Source organism: Vombatus ursinus, unplaced genomic scaffold (genome assembly GCF_900497805.2).
Source record: "Vombatus ursinus unplaced genomic scaffold, bare-nosed wombat genome assembly UNPS02014779.1, whole genome shotgun sequence".
Classification (NCBI taxonomy): domain Eukaryota; kingdom Metazoa; phylum Chordata; class Mammalia; order Diprotodontia; family Vombatidae; genus Vombatus; species Vombatus ursinus.
The window spans coordinates 24,352,560-24,371,037 of record NW_020954557.1 but is presented as its reverse complement, the minus strand read 5'-3'; the positions used below and the strand labels follow the sequence as shown (position 1 = coordinate 24,371,037).

The 18,478-nt window shown below is 33.9% G+C and overlaps 1 protein-coding gene across 4 annotated transcripts in view; it reads left to right on the top strand.

Moving 5' to 3' along the window:
• GULP1 (GULP PTB domain containing engulfment adaptor 1) overlaps positions 1 to 17,218 on the top strand; it is a 370,686-nt gene extending 353,468 nt beyond the window's left edge. For 3 of the 4 annotated variants that reach the window (XM_027865951.1, XM_027865949.1, XM_027865948.1), the window contains one exon: positions 13,955 to 15,011. In XM_027865951.1, coding sequence (XP_027721752.1) covers positions 13,955 to 14,026 — 72 coding nt within the window. In that variant the 3' untranslated portion in view covers positions 14,027 to 15,011. Of the gene's footprint in view, positions 1 to 13,954; positions 15,012 to 16,990 lie in introns of those variants that run through there. The other variant, XM_027865950.1, reaches the window with a different exon arrangement.
• Positions 17,219 to 18,478: the final 1,260 nt, after the last annotated feature.

The following is an 18,478-nucleotide window of genomic DNA, read 5'->3' as shown; positions in this document are numbered from 1 at the left end:
GAATTGGTGTAGAGAACTCCTAAAGTGAAAACTCTCTACCGATGGAGATAGACACCTCTGCAACTAACAGTCATAAAGAACTGCCTGAGGCATTGAAGGGTTAATTGACTTCCCTAGAGGCAGGTCCAGCTCTCTATCTACTCTGCCACTCTGCCTCCAGTTTTGGGGTTTTAAAGGATATTTTGTATTTTTTAAATAACCTCTACTAAAATAATAGTCTAATGTTCTACCAATGGAGCACAACATTTCCAATTTGGAATTGCTTTGAATATGGTCTTGGTAACAAATTATTTCTAACATCCAAAGATCAGACTAGCTTTTTTTTTTTGTTTTACCATTAAAAGACTGTGTATGTTTATATATACCTAACTGTATATATTTACTAGACCAATATGTATGAGTGTGTATACATCGCTCTCTACCCCTCCTTTGCTCTCCCCCTCTCATACATATACAACATGCATGTTCTTTTAATAGAAAAAATATCTAGTTTGATCTTTGGATGGCAGAAGTAATTTGTGTGTGTGTGTAAGATATATACACATACATACATATGTATATATGAGAGGTATGTATGTATATGTATGAGATAGAGGTGTATATGTGTGCATCTGTGTGTGCACACAGAGCAAAATCCCGTGAATTTCAGTAGGGAGTCATGGTTTTTTTAAAATGATAATAGAGATTGATTTTACTTATTGATCTTTTTCAAAATTACCAATAGCAAACAAGTGTGGCAAGATCTCAAGTGCTGGCCCTGGAGTCACAGGAGACCTGGGTTGAAATCCTGTCTCTGGCTTTTACTAGCTGAATGACCATGGCCAAGTCTCTTTACCTTTCTGAGACTCAGACAAATCTCTAAGACTTTACATATTAACATTATTGAGAAGATTGAGTTTTTATATATGCAGGAAGAAATCTATAAAACATTTAATCAATCCATAGAGGAGAAAAAAAGTATTGTGAATAGTTTTAATAACTCCTGAAATTTTTATAGGAATAGTAATAATCCACATAGCAGCTTGATAAGGGATATCTTTTCTTGTATCCCCCTCATTTTTTCATAATTCTGATTTTTACTATAAACTGAAATAAGTTAAGTCTAATACCTGTATTTAAAGAGATAGTTGACAAGCCTAGGAGCATCAGTTAATTATCCATTAATTCTTCAGCTTGTCCCTTAATGTTGATGTCTATAAGCTCATTTAATACAAAGATGACATCAATCCACTGAGATGAATTGGAACATTCCTTCAGAATACTTTATTTCAAAAACTTGACCCAAACTATTGCTATTGCCATGACTTAAAATATACAGGGAGATTAGTGAGGGTATGTAGTAAGTAAAACAAGCATTAAAAGTAAATAATATTTACCAAAAAATGAAAATTCATCTTGTTTATTCACTCCCTTATATGAATGGAATATTGGCAGGCACAGAAAAGGCATTAACTCTGGATACATTTTTGGTGTGTGTGTGAGGTAGGGTGTAGGTCATTGTGTCTGTGTATCTAACCTAAAGATTCCCTATACAACACTTGCTGCCTGAGCAAAATGAAAATGCTAATGGAGGCATGTTTTAGTCACAAAATGGTGGATGCAGTGCATTTATCAGTAGGAACAGAAGATCTTATCCTTAGTCTAGATTTATTCTTTAGATTTATTTTCCAAGTTTCTTTTGAATTGTCTTGGTTTATGTTTCTGAAAGCTATAGTGTGACTACTATTTAATATTAATTTTTCAATTTGAGTATTTAAAACATTAGATAACTATTAGAATGATTTGCTATGCAAATACTAAGCTGCATTACTCTATTTTGATTGCTTCTAATACTTTGTTAATGTCTTTTTATCTTCTTGTGCTTTCATGGGGGGTAGCGCCAGAGATGGTTAGTATATAATTTCCATAATCATTTCACAACAGCTTTTTGCAACCTAAATTTTAACATTTGCATGCTTTAACTGACTTTGAAATGTTTCAGCTGCTGTTTCATTCATATGTTTCTGGATTTTATAACCTATTTCTATGTGCTTGTGTTTACTTTAAATGCATTTTACATTCAGTGACTCAGCCATTATTGTATTGCCTAACTTCTTCTCCTGTATTAGTTGAACCTATTATCATAGGTTTCTGTTCAGTAAAGTATAGTAACCTTTTGGCTAATGTAAAGTTTATGTCAATTTTATTGCTAGCTTTCATAGCCTTATTTAACCAACGTGCATACTTTTTGATTATTCTTTTTTCTTGCCTTACAAATACTTTTTGTTTGTTTGTTTAAACTCAAGGCAGCACAATAAATTTTGTGAGCACTGCATGCTTACAAGCATAAGGAGATGTCTGGCTTTTTTGTTTGTATTTAGAAGAATAGGAACAAAGTTTGTCTAGAAAATAAGCTCATTCATTTGAATTTGGAGTCATCATGAAACTCATGTCAGATAATGAGAATGGTATATTATAAATTGTCAAAATAGGTTACTTATGTCTCTGAAGTCAGGCAGAGTCATTTTGATTTTAAATTTGACTAAAAACTAGGAAACTCTAAAAACAAAGGAAAGTTACTTAGGTGGCATAGATCTGGCCTAGGTTAACTGTAAGTCATTTGGAATTATAAAAATGTTTTATTCTCAAGGAAATAAATAACACATTATAGCTGTGATCAGAGAAATATAATAATAGAATATCTAATAATATTAGGCAATAGTCAGAAATAATGATGAAATAAATAATAGAATAAATTGAGGAAACACATTCACCTGCCTTGTATCAGTTGTGCAAAGGTAGTTTTGTACCTATCTGTGCTTCATAAATTCATGGTTTTTAGTAAATGCTTTAGTACAACGTTCCCAAAGAATGTGGAGATGAACCTTGGCAGCTTTCAGGAAGTTGCCCAGTTTGGTAAGGCAACAACTGGGCCTCTTAAGTTTCCCCCAAGCCTTCCATTCAAAGTAAAGCACTTTAGTACATCAAAATTGAGCCTCTTTGTCCTTGAACCAATTTATCTTTTGGATTTTAAAACTTTCAAAGAGCAAATAACATGATTTCGTTCTCAAAGGTTACAAGTGTAATTGTGAACATCTCGGTTCCCTCCATCAGATGAGCAATATACAGCTATTTCTGCCTCAGAGGTACCTAAGCATTCCTGTAACTCCATCAGAAAACTTGGGCGGGCTGTTAAAATGATTTTTTTGTCTTTAATTTTGATGACTTTATTCCTGAGGCCATTTATTTGAAGGATTTTTTACAGCAAAATAACAACAACAAACAACATGAGAGAGGCTTTTTTCAAACTCTTTGCTGAAAGTTAGATTCTAAGTTAGTTTAGTTACTGTGTCGAAAAAGAAGGCTTATAACCTAGGCTATAAGGCTAGTCTCACATGATTTGTTTTTGATGAGGCTACACTAGGCTCTTTGTGATCACTAGTTCCTTTTCTAGATATCCACCAACCATCTCTTTAATAATATGTTCTAGAATTTTGCCAGGAATTGATGTTAAACACATTGGCCTATTGTTCTCAGATATCCTTCTCTTCCCTTTTTTGAGAAATGGGACAGTATTTATCTTTTTTTCCAGGCTTGTGGTTCTCCACCCATTCTTGATGGTCTTTCATCTTTCACCTAAGCAATAACATCTTCCTGTTCTTTAGCCTCCTGAGGATGTAGTTCATTCAGTCTAGTTCAATTGATCAAGGGCAGATTAAGTGTCCTTGTAGATATATCCCTCCTCATCTCACTGTTAACTACTTTTATTCTATCTTTTCCTGCCCCAAAGTCCTAAAACTTGTTAGAGAAAACAGATTTAAAATAATAACCATAATTAAACAGTCTGTGTCTTCTCTACACTCAGAACCATCATTCTGCCTTTTTTGATTCCTTTTTCTTTTTTTTTTTTTAATTGTTGTCCTTGGTGTTCTTTCCCTCAACTCATTCTGAACTGTAATACTCTAGACATAATTTTTACAGTATCCGTCTTCTAGTGCTTGTCCTTGTTTCTGTCTCCTAGACAATTGTTGAAATACAAGTTTGTCATTGAGTTTCTTGTGCTTCCACATTGACCTTTTCAGACAATTTCCTTATTTCTTTTCACTAGAACAATTTCTTTTTGTGTTTTCATAATACATTTTTTGTTTGCTTTTTGGTGAGGCAGTCGGGTTTAAGTGACTTGCCCGGGGTCACAAAGCCAGTAAGTGTCAAGTGTCTGAGGTCGGATTTGAACTCAAGCTCTCCTGACTCCAAGACCAGAGCTCTATCCACTGTGTCACCTGGCTGCCCCTTCACAATACAATTCTTGAGAACTCCCCATTTTTTCTCAGCTGACTTTCCCTATAAAATCCTACCCCTCTTTCCTATATCAGATTTTCTTAACTTGGGGTCCACAGATCCCCAAGAGATCATGGATAGATTTCAGGGGGTCAGTGAAATTGGATAGAGAAAAATCCATCTTTATTTTCACTAAGCTCTAACTAAAATATGGCATTTCCTTACTCCTGGGCAACTCATTTAAGTGATGTTTGCCTCAGTTTCCTCAGTTGTAAGATGGTGATAATAATAGCATTTTCCTCATGGGATTGTTGAAAGGATCAAATGAGACAATATTTGTACAGCATTTAGCACAACGCTAAAGCACATAGTAGGTGCTTAGTAAATACTTATTCCTTTTCTCTTCCTTCAACTGCAAATATAGGCATCAGACATTCTGAGAAGGAGTTCACAGACTCCACTAGGTTGCCATAACACAAAAAAAGGTTTAAAAAACTGCTATAAAACCTTTGAAATCTGCTTTCCCAAAATCTAGGGTGTATTTCAGACTATTTTCAGCTTTCTTCTCTTTTGTTATAAACTCTATGAGGTAGTGGCCGCTTCCTTCCAAGCTTCTCAGCATTTCACTCTAGCAACAACGTCTTCCTCGTTGGTGAGATTTAGATCCTGAGCAGATTACCCTAGCAGATTAACCTGCTGGTTACCTTAGTAACTTTTGAAAGGTGATCTTGTCAATGTCACATCAATAAATGATTAATTCTTCTTTTGAAAGAGACAAAGTTCCAGTAAATGTCTAGATAATTGAACTCTTCTAGCATCTCCGTACATTGCTAGGCCTATGATCTTTTTTTTTAACGAATTTCACATCTTTTTCTTTGTTCTGTTCTGATAGTCTGTAGATGAACTAGATCTGATGAAAAAATCACTTATATTTCTCCCTCCACTGATCATTACCCAGTTGTTCTCTCTATTGTGCTTCCTTCCTTGGGGTTCTGGCCACAAGAGTATTAATATACAATACAAACCCACAACTTTTTAACCTACCTTGTTTTGAATAAAGTATCCCCATTCAGAGACATATTCCAGTCATGGGTATCATCCCACCAAGTCTTAGTTAGATGCATAAGTCTAAATTTGCCTCTGTAACAGGCACTCTATTTGCATACAATTTTTTTTCATTTCTGAATGAAGCCTTGAGACCTTGAATTTTATTAATGACTCTTTCATTGCATTTTCTTCTGTGTACTGAAGATCTCAGTAGCTATTCATCTTGATATTTCATACCTACTTTCTGTGGCATCTTGTGTAGTGAGTGTACAGAGGCAGTTTTCTCTTTCCCTCTTCCTTTTTCAGTTTAAAGAATTACTTATTGCATTTCTAAGACTTTGGGCAAATGCAGTCTTACCAGATTATGTGAGATATACTCTATTCCTGGCTAAGAGCCTTTTAGATTTATGTTTTAAACTATGATCCAAAAATCGAAGTCAGGTAATATAGTTTAAAGAAACTAACTACCCAAATCAGCCTTTTGATGGGCAATAAAGATGAAAATACCACCTGTGCCCCCTTGTTCTTCAGTTCCTTTCTCAAGATAATGTTGACAGTGTTGCCTAGGTTCCTTCTGGCAGTATCATGTATACCCATATAAATCATAAGATATGGGTTTCAGTCACCTATTTTTCAAGGGAAGTTCTTTTTTATGTATGGTCCAGGAGGAAAACTCTGATGTTATTAGGTCGAAAATAGTTGTACCCTTATTCCTCAGTAGGGAGTGATCAATAACCATTACTTGTATCTTCTTCCTATTCCCCTTACTAGATAACAGTGACTTCTTACCTAACAGCACCTATGGATCTACTTTATCATTCCTTGGAGGACAAGCAGCTTCTTCCTCTGGAACATCCAACTCCCTCCTTCTTCTAAAAGAGCGTCAAATGTATTTGTTTTTTTAGCTCTAATGGTAGATGAAGGTCCTTCTTCCTTTCTTCCTCTCCAGGTGCCCCGTAACTCTCCAACCTCTTAACACAAGTCAGTACTCCTTTCTCCCTCTTTAAATCCTATTACTTTTCCATTTCACATTGGAGCCCCACTTCGTGTTTTTTTAAAGAACTTTTCATTGTCCCAAATATCTTGGAGGATAGAAAGGCATTGCCTCGAGTCTGTTGCTCATCTCTTCTTGGGAGGGAGACCAAGTTGCACTGTGAGCCTAGACCAAAGTCACTTGGCCAGCAGCACAGGTCACAATAAATTTCCCCGGTTCTCTTTAACTCCTGAAAGTGAGATCCTCAGTTCTTGCCTTTGAAACTGCTTGTTGGTTGATTGTGCCTTACCCTTCATTACTTCTTCATAAATGATTAATAATTTGGTGGCCATTCCTGGTTTACTTTTTCTTCCCTTTCTAACCTTTTACCAGTATTTGCTTAACTTTTTGTTACCTTCCTAGCCTTACTACTCTCGAGTTCATGTACTTCTCTCTCGAGGTTTTATCCTCAATCTTTTTCCTTGTGACTTAAACCTCCTTTAGAATGTCTTTTTCCTTCATCTCCTTCAAGTAGCTTGTAGCTCTCAACTTTTGCTTAAATTCTCTTTAAATTTATCCTCATCAAGTTTGCTGTGGCCTTCTTCATAATTTAGATGCCGTCCAAATCATCCTCAGAGTTTCCTTCTCTTTTTTTCAGCTCTAGCCCTTTTCTTTCTCCAACCCTCTAATGCCACAGACATTTCTTCTTTAGAATCCAGAAGTAAAACACAATTTGTAGACTTGAGGTAACTCAGCACAAGGTCAAATTCTGTACCCTACTCAATATGTTTTTTTTTAATTTAATTCTTTTAAATTAACAAAAATATATTTTTCTCTCTCCTACCTCCCCTCCCCATAAAAAAAGGAAACATACATAATAAATATGTATAGTCAAACAAAACAAATTTCACACATTGCTCATGTCCAGGAACTCTGTCAGGAGGTGGTTAGCATGTTTCATTATTGGTCTCCTGGAATCTTGGTTGGTCAAACTCAGTCCATAATTTAATCCTCAAAATTGAGCCAGAAGCACTATTTACTGGGTGTACCTTGAAGCCATTGAATGCCATTTATATTTTTTAAAATGGAAAGGGAATTTTAACATGTGAATAAATTTATATAGGCAAAGAATAATTTAATTGTCAGATTCATTATAAGTTCCAGTACTCCCAATGTGTGAATACTTTTTCATTTCATTGCATGAAAATATAATAAAAATCCTTTAAAATTGTACTTCATAATGTTGTACAGCTTATAAGGTACTTTTACATATGCTTTCTCCTTTGCTACTCCTAACAACTCTGGGAATTAGCAGGGCTGGTATTGTATTCCAGTTTTACTTATAAGGAAATAGGTTTAGAAAGATTATATGACTTTCCTAAAGCCACACAGTGAGTTTTTTAACTCAGTTCTCACTTCTAGCCCAGTAGGTTTTTTGTTTGTTTATTTTGATTCACCATGCAGCCTCTCAAGGCTATTTTTAAGCCATGTTTAATTAGTCTACTTTTTTTTTTTTACATCAGTAAATCATGAGCATTTGAGTTCTAGGCACCAATGAAAATGCTTAGGTTTCTATCCTGTGATATAACTATGAATTTGGTGTGATCTGAAGACCAGCCTTGCTAAGTTCTAATGGGTTCATCACACCACTGGCCACAGGATGATGAAATGTTTAGCCACAAGGATCTCAAAAATCATGTTACACTGAAGAAATGCTACAGTCTGGATCAGTTAAGAGATATAGACACATAAATACAGCATTTGTTAGGTGCTTACTTTGTGCAGGTAATAGGCACTTTGTGCTAATAGGGGAAGATAACACTAAGAGAGTTAGAGAAAAGGATTCACTTGGGGCAGCATGGAGTAGTACTCTGGGAGAATTGCTCACACAGACAGAATCAAAGAGTTTTAAAGTATCTCCTTCAGAGTTGTGCATTAGATGGACAGTAGACCAGGCCATCCTGGCAAAATAAAATGATGATTTCATCAATATATTTATTTAACTTTGTCCAAACAGAAAACCCTTGCTGTTTTTATATATAATACAATTATGTTACTGCTAGCAGTTTGATTTATCTAGATATTTAAAACCAGCATACATGTCTTTATCATACTATTGGAAATTCTTATTATAATAGCACTATAGAATTTTAAAGAATGTAGAATATGTACTTTGAAGCCAACATACTATGATCAAAAAAAAAAGAGGGGGGAAGAAAATTAATCATATTAAAAATAAACACTTAGGCAAAAATGTTTTATCACAAATCCTTTATGTGACCATTGATATAAACTTTTGTTAAAATGAGGGAGTGCTTCATTATACAATATATTAGTTTCTGTAGATAAAGATAGCACTGTTTATTTGTTGGATAATTTTCTCAGAATAACAAAGGGAAATTAACTTTTAAAAAAGGTTCATTATCCACAAAATGAATCTCACAAATCCCAGAGTGATAAAATTAAATTATTTTGTACAAAGATAAAACTTTTTTTTTAAATTTCGGTTGTAAAACATTGGTTTTGCTAAAGGTAGTAAGAATTGAAAGTTCTGTAATCTGTGAAAACTCCTTGAGAGCAATTGTTTATATGAATGTGCCCTTTGCTGGAAATACCATGTTAGTAAATAAATTGAAAAACTTTGTGTGCTACATTTTAAGCTAGAAGTTTCAGTGATAGGCCTGGACTTCTATTAAAGTTGGTTCCTATTCTCATTTAGTATACTTTTTTATCTCTGATCCACAAGTAGCTGGGGTGGTTTATATCACAAAATCCTACCACAAAGTCATTTTTCTTTCAGACATCTCACATACTCTGAAGCTATTATCCCAACTGAAGAGTCAGATCCTCAGAGCTTAGCTAATTATTAACACCAGTGTAGCCCTGATGGGTTGATTGTATCTTATAATCCTATGGCTTATGGGCCCCCACTGGTGCACTTCCTACCATGAGATAAGTATCAGTCAAAAGCAATTATTCAGCCAGACTTAATTAGCCTCTAGAAAGGAATATTTACTAAGGTAGTATAGTAAGAACAGGTGGTACAAAGCATTCTCCCCCACAAGTGTGATACACTTATTGAAATGATTTACAGAGTTCAGGAGAATGGTGGGCTCAAAATTAGGAAGTACATGGTACAAAGAGCTAACTCACAACTCCTGTTTGTAAGTCCTTTTCTTCCCTTTGTAGGTGCTCAAAAATTTCTCTTTAGATATGATTTAGTATTTATTTACTTGGCCCCTTACGTAGTTTTGAAGCTGTCCTTCCTTATAATGACTCCAATTACAGAGGCAGACACTGTACCATGTGTTCTGAAAACACTATTAGGATGAGAACACCCTTGGGAAAAACTTAAATTCTGCAGTCCTCCAAAGTTCATGAAGTACTTTCCCAGCCAAGGGAGTCCAGGAGAGAGTTAGGAGACCTAGAGGAAAGCTGAAATACTCCCTCCTCTCAAGTGATTCCTTCTCTGGGTTAGGATTCTCTCCTTTCTGTTGGCAGACACTATAATCTCTTGGTCTCAACATCCTTAATAGTTTTATAAAGGCCCCAAGTGGGAGTGACCAAATCCCTTAGCCGGTTCAAACAGTGTTCCTGTCATATCTGCAGAGGTATCCTTCATAGCTGGTGAATAATCAAGGTGAATTCTCCCTTGATAAATGTATCAGGATTAAATAGGAGGGGATGATTTCAAACCTCTCCCTGCTCACCTTACACTTGTGTATCTAGTCTGTTCTTACCAAAGTTGGAAGAACCAAATTTTTAGGCGTGATGTCATCTGTGTTACATGAAAGAAGTCTCTTTGTATGCCAAGTTGGACATGGATTAGTCAGTATATATTAGGCACTATATCTCCACTGTGCCTTGCTGTCATTTAAGTTTAGTTTAGAGGAAAGAAAGCCAATGGGTTTTATAATAACTTATTTTTTGATAACTAGGGCACAGTTTAACCCAGAAGTGAACATATGACCACATGTAAGATAGTTTTCAAAGCATTTATTTTCAAACTTATTTTCACTCTAAATTGTTTTCCTAATGCCAACACCAGGATTATGATGATTACTATTTTTAGGTCAACTATAGTAATAGAGGTTTTTTTCGTCTTGGGTTAATTTAAGCTGATTTATCTTAAATTATGGTGACTAGAAAAGGAACATGAAACATTCCGAGAATAACTGAGACAAAAACATATAGCATCTAAGTTACCATTAGCAGATTTGATGTTTGACATATTCTCTTTAAAAATGTTAACTTTTATAAAAGTACTAAAATAATGATGCATTTTTATGTCTTCACTTTCAAGTGCCATGTCTTCTAAGTTTTGAGTATATATTTGTGAAATGTGCACATATCCAGGCCCAATACATGGTGGAATATTACTTTTCATAAGGTAGCTAGTGTTTTTTGAACCTTAGTAATGAGGACATTTCTAGATAGCAAGTAGCATGATTTGTATCATGGATGGACAAGAACCTTTGAATTATCTATATAATAACAATATTACTACATAGTCTTTGTACTGTAGGTATAATGAATAGCGAGTGTCCTTCAGAACTTTCAGACAATATAATTTATTACTTGCAGAGCTTTAAAGCTGTTGTACTAGTCTTGCAGATACCTTTTCTGCCAGAATTATAATAAGAGCCACTCCAGAGGCCTAATCAAGCATGAAAGTAATTTGGGGAAATGAAGACAAGGCTGGACAGCACTAAATGCAGGTTATAGAAGCCATGAAACTGGATAAAGTCATAAATACTAAGGTCAGAGAAGCAGAATAAGTTTTTTATAGTACAGTTTTTCTTTAATAAAAAAAATACCTAGGAAAATGCTTTAAAAGTATAATATGAATCATAATATAGCATTTTAACTCTAAAAAAGTTTTATGTGAGGCCATTTCTTGGGGGAGAGCATCTAACCTCACATAATTATCTTCATTGTAATACTTTTGAAACAGGCATTATGTCAGCTAAAATATCCAAAGATAGTGTTATTCATAAGCATTTCTATAATATAATTTAACCTAAAGAAACCATACTTTTTAGTAACATAGTGGAAAGGATGCTTAATTTGGAGTCAGGGGATTTAGGTAGTTTTGCTTCTTATTACCTGTGTGACCTTGATGAAATTATTTAACTTCTCAAGGCTTCATTTTCCTCATATGTAAAATTAGAAGTTTGGAGTTGATGACCTCTTAGGTCCCTTCCTTAGATAGGATCCTATGGTGATAGGATGTTTTAGTATTCTGCCTGGATTCCATACTTTGTAATACTTTTAGCCATATTCATTGAAATGTTTCATTATATTCTCTCTTACTGGTATATTTATTATATAAATTAACCTCCTAAGATTTCCAGCTGGAAAGAAAAATCTCTTGAGAGGAAAAGGATTTGGGTATCCAACTTTCCCAAGGATCTCCCACATGTTATTGAGTAAAGGCAGCCCCAGTGTTGTTCCTTATCTAGATAATATTTGGTTTTTATAGTATAGATATAAACTTGGGATTGACCAAAACCATTTTTTAAATAATAATCTTGAATATTATAAATAATGAAGTTATTATACTAAGCTACCTTTTGCTGTTTTTGTTGGACTGTTGCCATCCATCCTTTTAATGGAAAAGCTTTTTAGCGAACTACCCTAAGTAAACAATTTCCCCATTGCACTTTTTTTTTAGTAGAAGGAGAGATATAAAGACACCACCTTAATCATTTCTATTTTAAGTTGATACATCCTGTTTAGGAGTTCATAATATTTTAATGAAATTTAAATTACTAAATTAAGTAGAGATGAGTTGTAGGAAAACACTGGATACCAACTGGATTAAAGTTAAAATAAACAATGTGCAGCTAAGACCATAAGTTTTTGAGAGACCATAGTATAAGGGTATGATCATAGAAAAAACTCTGACCTGAGAACTGGGAGGCCTTAGAGCCAGGCCTGACTCTGTCACTAATTAGTTGAGTGACCTGTCTGAAATCACTTAAACCCGTTAGGTCATTAGTTCTTTCATGTAAAGAATCAAGAATGTTTAACTAGATAATCTCTAGGATCTCTTCCAAATCTAATATTTCATGATGCTATTAAGTTATTAGGGGGGCACAAAAAATCAAAAGCAAAGGATTATGCAGCTTATCAAAAAACAGCCTTTTGGAACATTCTTTACCAGAATAATTCTTCTAACTCATTACATGGAAACCCCCCCCCCCCCCGATACTGTATAAGTTTCCTTTCACTGTGTGACCCTTCTACATTATGACCAAAGACCGTTGAAGGCTCTGCTGCCATTGACAGTAGAGTAGTCCACAGACTGCTTTGATACTATGCACAAACCATTCCCAAATCTGTACCCACCCCTCTGACAAATTAAGGTCTTGACTTTCTCCTTTTCTTCTTTTTAGTGCATTGAGCATAGGCTTATATATGCAGAGATGGGAAAGAAGTGTTAAATCTAGGAAAGGCTAAAGGTTTACAAAATTGTTCTGGAAACAAAGAGAGGTATAGTACCAGGAATTCCAGGGAATACTTTCTTTGTGGCTACTGCACTTGAACTCTTGAGATCTATGACTTCTCCATGTGCAGAGGGGAAGTTGTATGGGGACAGAACAGATCTGAAATAAGACAAAGATGTATTCCAGATAAGTAATAGCAAATGATGTCATGTTCCTCATCGAGAACGAAGGACAAACAACAGCAGCAGCAACTGGAGTAAGAAAGGGGCATCTTAGTCTGGGGGAGCCAGTCTGTGGCAATAGCAACCTTAAACCTGAAGAAGAAGGTTGCCATCTGGTTTAGGAAAGCCCAGTTGAGAAACCTAGAGAATGTTCCTTGGAAAGCAGGCTAATGACTACTACGTCAGCTCTTAGGAAGGGCATATCATTTTATACCTTGGACAATGGTGTTTGAAACATAAAAGGAGAAATACTAGCCCTTTCCAGTCCCTACTAGCATCATTCTGTAGCTTTCATGGTCTTGAACATTATCTACATACAAAGGCATTCAATTCCATTAAATAAACATTCCTTAAGTGTCTATAATGTGCAAGGCTGTGTGCTAAGGGCTAGAGATACAAAAACAAATATTAAAAGAAAAATAGTTCCTGCCTTTGAGGACCTTATTTTAGAGTTTCCTGGGCCTTGAAAGTCTGGTGGAATCTCAAAGATTAGAAGCAGTAAGAATTAGGTTCTTGGACAGGGGAGTGCCACAATGGAATGCATGATGGTATAGCCTTTAAATTAAAACAAAACAAAACAAAACAAAACTGTCAAGTGTACAGTGTCCAAAAGTCTTTGTTTAGTTCTAAGCTATTAAAGCTTAAAACTGAACAATTTAAGCTATTAGAATTTTAAACTGAACCAAGACTTTTGGGACACCCTGTCTAGAGTACTAAAAGCCATGTGCTTCAAGGTTTATATTTGCTTTAATCTAACATGTATGTTAACTGCAAAGTTATTTTGAACATACAAACACAAATGAAAATAAGTATATATTTTTTCAATTAAAAGCAAAACTAAACTTCCAAGGACCAAATTGTAAATAAAAATAACAGAATCCACCATTTGTTGCAAATATAGTAATACTTTGCCTGCAAATTTTTTGTGTTTGACATGTTAACTTTTCTTATTTACTAAGTTTTCCCAAGGGCATTTCCTACTTTAATGGTCACATTCTGTTTTACAGGAGGGGTTCAAAATGGGACTAACTCTTGAAGGCACGGTATTTTGTCTTGATCCATTAGATAGTAGGTGCTGATGCAAAGGACAAGAGATCCTGACTCTTGTATGACATTTCTTTTCATCATTGTTATTATAATGTGTACTACAAGTGTTATCCATGTGCCAAAAATTTGTTTTTAGACATGTTAACTTCTGTGAGATAAGCTTCAATGAGACCTCAACACAGATTCAGTGTTGACCTGTAAAATTGTAAAAAGCCACATCTGCATGTGAGCTATTCATTAAGTTACACCCTTATGTTCCTTTCTACTTCTGTCGGAGATAAATTTATATTACTAAAGAAGAGAGAGTCTCTTAATTCTTCTCCTATTTCTGGGTTATAAGTTAGTACCTTTGGAAGCTACATTACCCTTTCTCAGTCCATTAGGATATTATTGAATTCTACTCAATTGTAACTTAATAATTTTTTCCTAGTAGTTTGGAAAAAGAAAGAAAGAAGGAGTCTAACTGAAAACTCAGGACTAATCTAGGCACTTGAAAAATCTGACCATGACTGTGTCTAAAATGATACACGTTAGCCACTTCAGCGGAAGACAGCAAATTGGTTATTTAGTGGTATGAGAGCCCAAAAGAAGTGGTTTGGATTTTCAGTTAGCTTGATGACATCATGTAGTTATAACCAATTATTTTACCTATTAAACCTTTGAAATTTTCAGAAATCATGAGCCTGGTATATCATTGTGTCTGTTAGTTGCTTTTCATATCACTGGAGAATTTTACATTTTGAAAATAATGACCTCAGGTCACTAACTTTCATACTGGTGAAATGATTAGTGAATATAAATTAAAAGGATAATAAAATTGAATGTACTTAGAATATGTAGTAGCAAACATAGATGCCAGGTAACTCCAATTATTATATTCAATTGTTTACTGTGTTTCTTTTTCATCAAGATTTGAATCAACGTCTAAGAAAATATAGAAAATCACTTTAAAATACCATCTTATTTCAAATGAGAGCAATTATATAACAAAGCATATATACCTTTCTAATTTGATAATACAGAGAAAATATATTTGAACATAGATTCTGCATATATTTACAACACATTGTACCAGTATTTACTTTACGAAGCATTTTTCTCCACCAAAGTAGTCTGTCTCTTAGTGGAATATCATCTTTTGACATTGCATTTGGTACCTAGCACAGTGCCTTGCACGTCATAGGCATTTTTATAAGTATTTGTTGAATTGAACTGAATCTCAGATGCTTAATTTGAGATGCCACAATTAGTATTGGTATTTTAACATCTATGACAACCATTCTGTATGAGTAAGTAATCATTGTTAAGGATATGATGTGACCAAATTCTGCTTTAAACCGATTTTCCTTAAGTACAAGTCATTATGTATAGCCATATAAATTAAGTTTCTGCTAGGTCAGACTTGGCTACTTCTATTCCATTAATCATTAACATGAGCAATAAGCATTTCATTTAATTTCATTCATGATTCAGTTATGACCTTGTTCATTGAAAATATTTTTATTACGCAGCTTTACATATGCTTAAAAGGTATAGTAACTATAATAAAGTAATACCCTAAAAGTAAATCTTATTAGATTTCCCCTAATACCACTTTACTCAAAAAAAAAATAACTTAAAGATTTTATGATTTAGAAATAGAGGGGGGTAGGATGGAAGTCCTCCCCCTGAAAAAGGAGTTTCCTTTTTGGATTCATGAATATTTGCTTTTGTTCTGTATCCTACATTAAATTTAACCTGGGATGTTCATGCAACATCACATTTCTTTGAGTTTTTTTTAATGTTTGAAGATGTATATGAGTCTTCCTCTTTTCTATTTTATGTTCAGATGTATCACTAATTCTAGAGTAGTATATGTTTCATAAAAAGAAGTCTTTATAATTTTGTTTGTCATATAGTATTTTGGAATTTGTATAATGAGGATATTTAGTAGCCATATCTCAATGGCTTTTTTAACAGATAGAATTTGTATTTTTATTGTACTTTAAAAAGCTTTATGTAATAGGCATATATTTAGTGGCCATTTACTATCAATGGTAACAATTCAGTACTAAGATATTTGCACATTTAAAGAACTTTTTCTTTACTGATTTTTTAATAGTCATCAGGTATGGAAATGGCATGATTAATAATATGTAACTGGTCATTCAGTTCAAAAATGCTTAATTTAGCAGTGCATTTTTAATGAAAGATTTGGTTGAAAACTGTATATCTTTGTAATCTCAATGGTATGTTTGATTTTGCTGCAAATAAATGTTTTTAAGGAAATTCTGTTGTAGAATTCATTCATTGAATGGTCTACAGGGAATACAGAAATATCAAAACTAGTTAATATATTTTCCTTGATGATTTTCCTTGTTATGAAATATACCAAAAGAAAAAAAAAGAATAGTATTTACTTAATCATCTCTCCAGTTTTCACAAATCTCCTTTTTTTTCAGAATAGACGGACTTCAGTCATTTTGCTGAAATATCTTTAAATTGTGAAAACGGCAAAAAAAAAATCAGAAAACAAGGAGTCATAACTTTTGGAGCCCTATATGTGTGCATGTGTGTCTGTGTATGCATGTGTATATGTTTTCTAGAAGCAAGACTATACTAAGAGCTGAACCACTGATCATACTTTGTGAAGTTCCTTTTTACTTCTTGAGTCTGATCATTAGGAAAGTAATGAGAAGTGCTTATTTTCATAAGCAGTTCTGAAGCTCTCTATTCTCTCTCTCTCTCTCTCTCTCTCTCTCTCTCTCTCTCTCTCTCTCTGTCCCTCCCCCCACATACATATGTGTGTACATATATATGTGTGTGTATACATGTATTCCATCTATATGATGGAAATATCTTCACGAAAGTGGCACACCTAATGGTAGCCTTAAAATAAGTGAAGTCAATGCTAACTTTTCTTGTTTTAAGACCAGTTTGACACTTAATAGCAGTGTGATTCTAAAAAAGTCACTTAACAAGAGTTTAAGTTCTAATGAGGTAACAATATTTGACAGGAGCTGGCCACAGGAAAAGATGTAACCCAAAGTTCGAAGTTAAATCTTTAAGAGACTACTCTGGATCTAAGAGTTGCAAAGGAGTCAGTGTCATCAAAAGATAAAAGGTGTCTTCAGTGTAAGAGGGAAAGCCAGCTTTCCTTGAAGAAGAATTTATTAAAAGTAAGAAAATAGTGAGTTGATTGAGCCGTATTCCCAGTATGACAAAATATTATAGATTTTTTATAGTTTGCGTCAAAGACTATCTTTCTTATTGATCACAGATGTGTTTATAAGTTTGATTTGTCATGTTCTGTTAGATAATAAATAGTTATAATAAAGTATATATTTTTTGAAGTTGGCTTATTTTATATATATTATCTGGTTTTAAAAATCTGATTGGCAGGAGTTATAACTTAATCATTTTTCTCTCTTACAGTACCTAGCATAGGTGCATATTATAGGTCCTTAAAATGTTATTTGAAATTAATTAGGAGTTTATATTCTAGTCAGGGAAAAAAGGCAAATACAGAAATACAAATAAATAGTATGTACTACATACTAGGAAGAACGACACAAACTGCTATAGGAGAAATACTTGTCTTTTGTTGTATTTCAAAGTTTGGAGACTTTGAACTAGAAAAAATCTAGTTGTTTAACTCTGTGCTTATCTAACTTCCAGTATGTTATTTCCCGAAACAGGTAAAATATTTGGTTTATTACATATCAATTGCTTCTTTCATGTTTCTTCCATGATGGTTTTAAAATTTTTAGACAATTTCAATAAAGAAATGCTAGGATCTTATTTTCAGGTGGAATTCCTGAAAAAAATGTTTGTGTTTAATTTTCCAAACCCTGAATTATGTTACTGTTTTCTGATACTATTTAATAGAACCATGAAAAAATAACCGGCTGTTAAAATTTCACATTTTCATGTTTTCATGTTTCCATAGACGTTTCGAAATTCAGTATTTGTTTGTGGTCTTTGAGCCTCTACTTCTGTTAAATTGCTTGAACAATCACTATCCAAAATTTAGCATTCCATCTCCAGAGTCTAACTAAACTCCACCCTTTGTAGGTAGATATCACCAATGCAGGGTGGCATTATATAACAGGGAAAATAGGAATCATGTGACATAGTATGGTGGGTTTTTTTTTTAAAATAAATTAAGCTTAGAGTGTGGACATTAATATTCAGACCATTTGGCCTTTTCCTCCAGTATGTCAAACCACATATATCCCCAGTCTTTGGCTCCATCCTCTCCCATCTTAGACTAGATCAAATTCTCGGGCACTGCCCTCTTCTTTCTTTGCAGACAAAATTCTTTTTTTTTTTCATTTTTCAAAAATTTCTATCTTTTGTTTTTATATCACCTTAATTACCACATATATCTCTTTACATCTCCCTGGAAAGCCATCCTTCATAACAAAGAATAAAACGAGAGAGAGAGAGAAATAGCTAAGAAAATAAATAAATAAATAAATAAATAAATAAATAAATAAATAAAT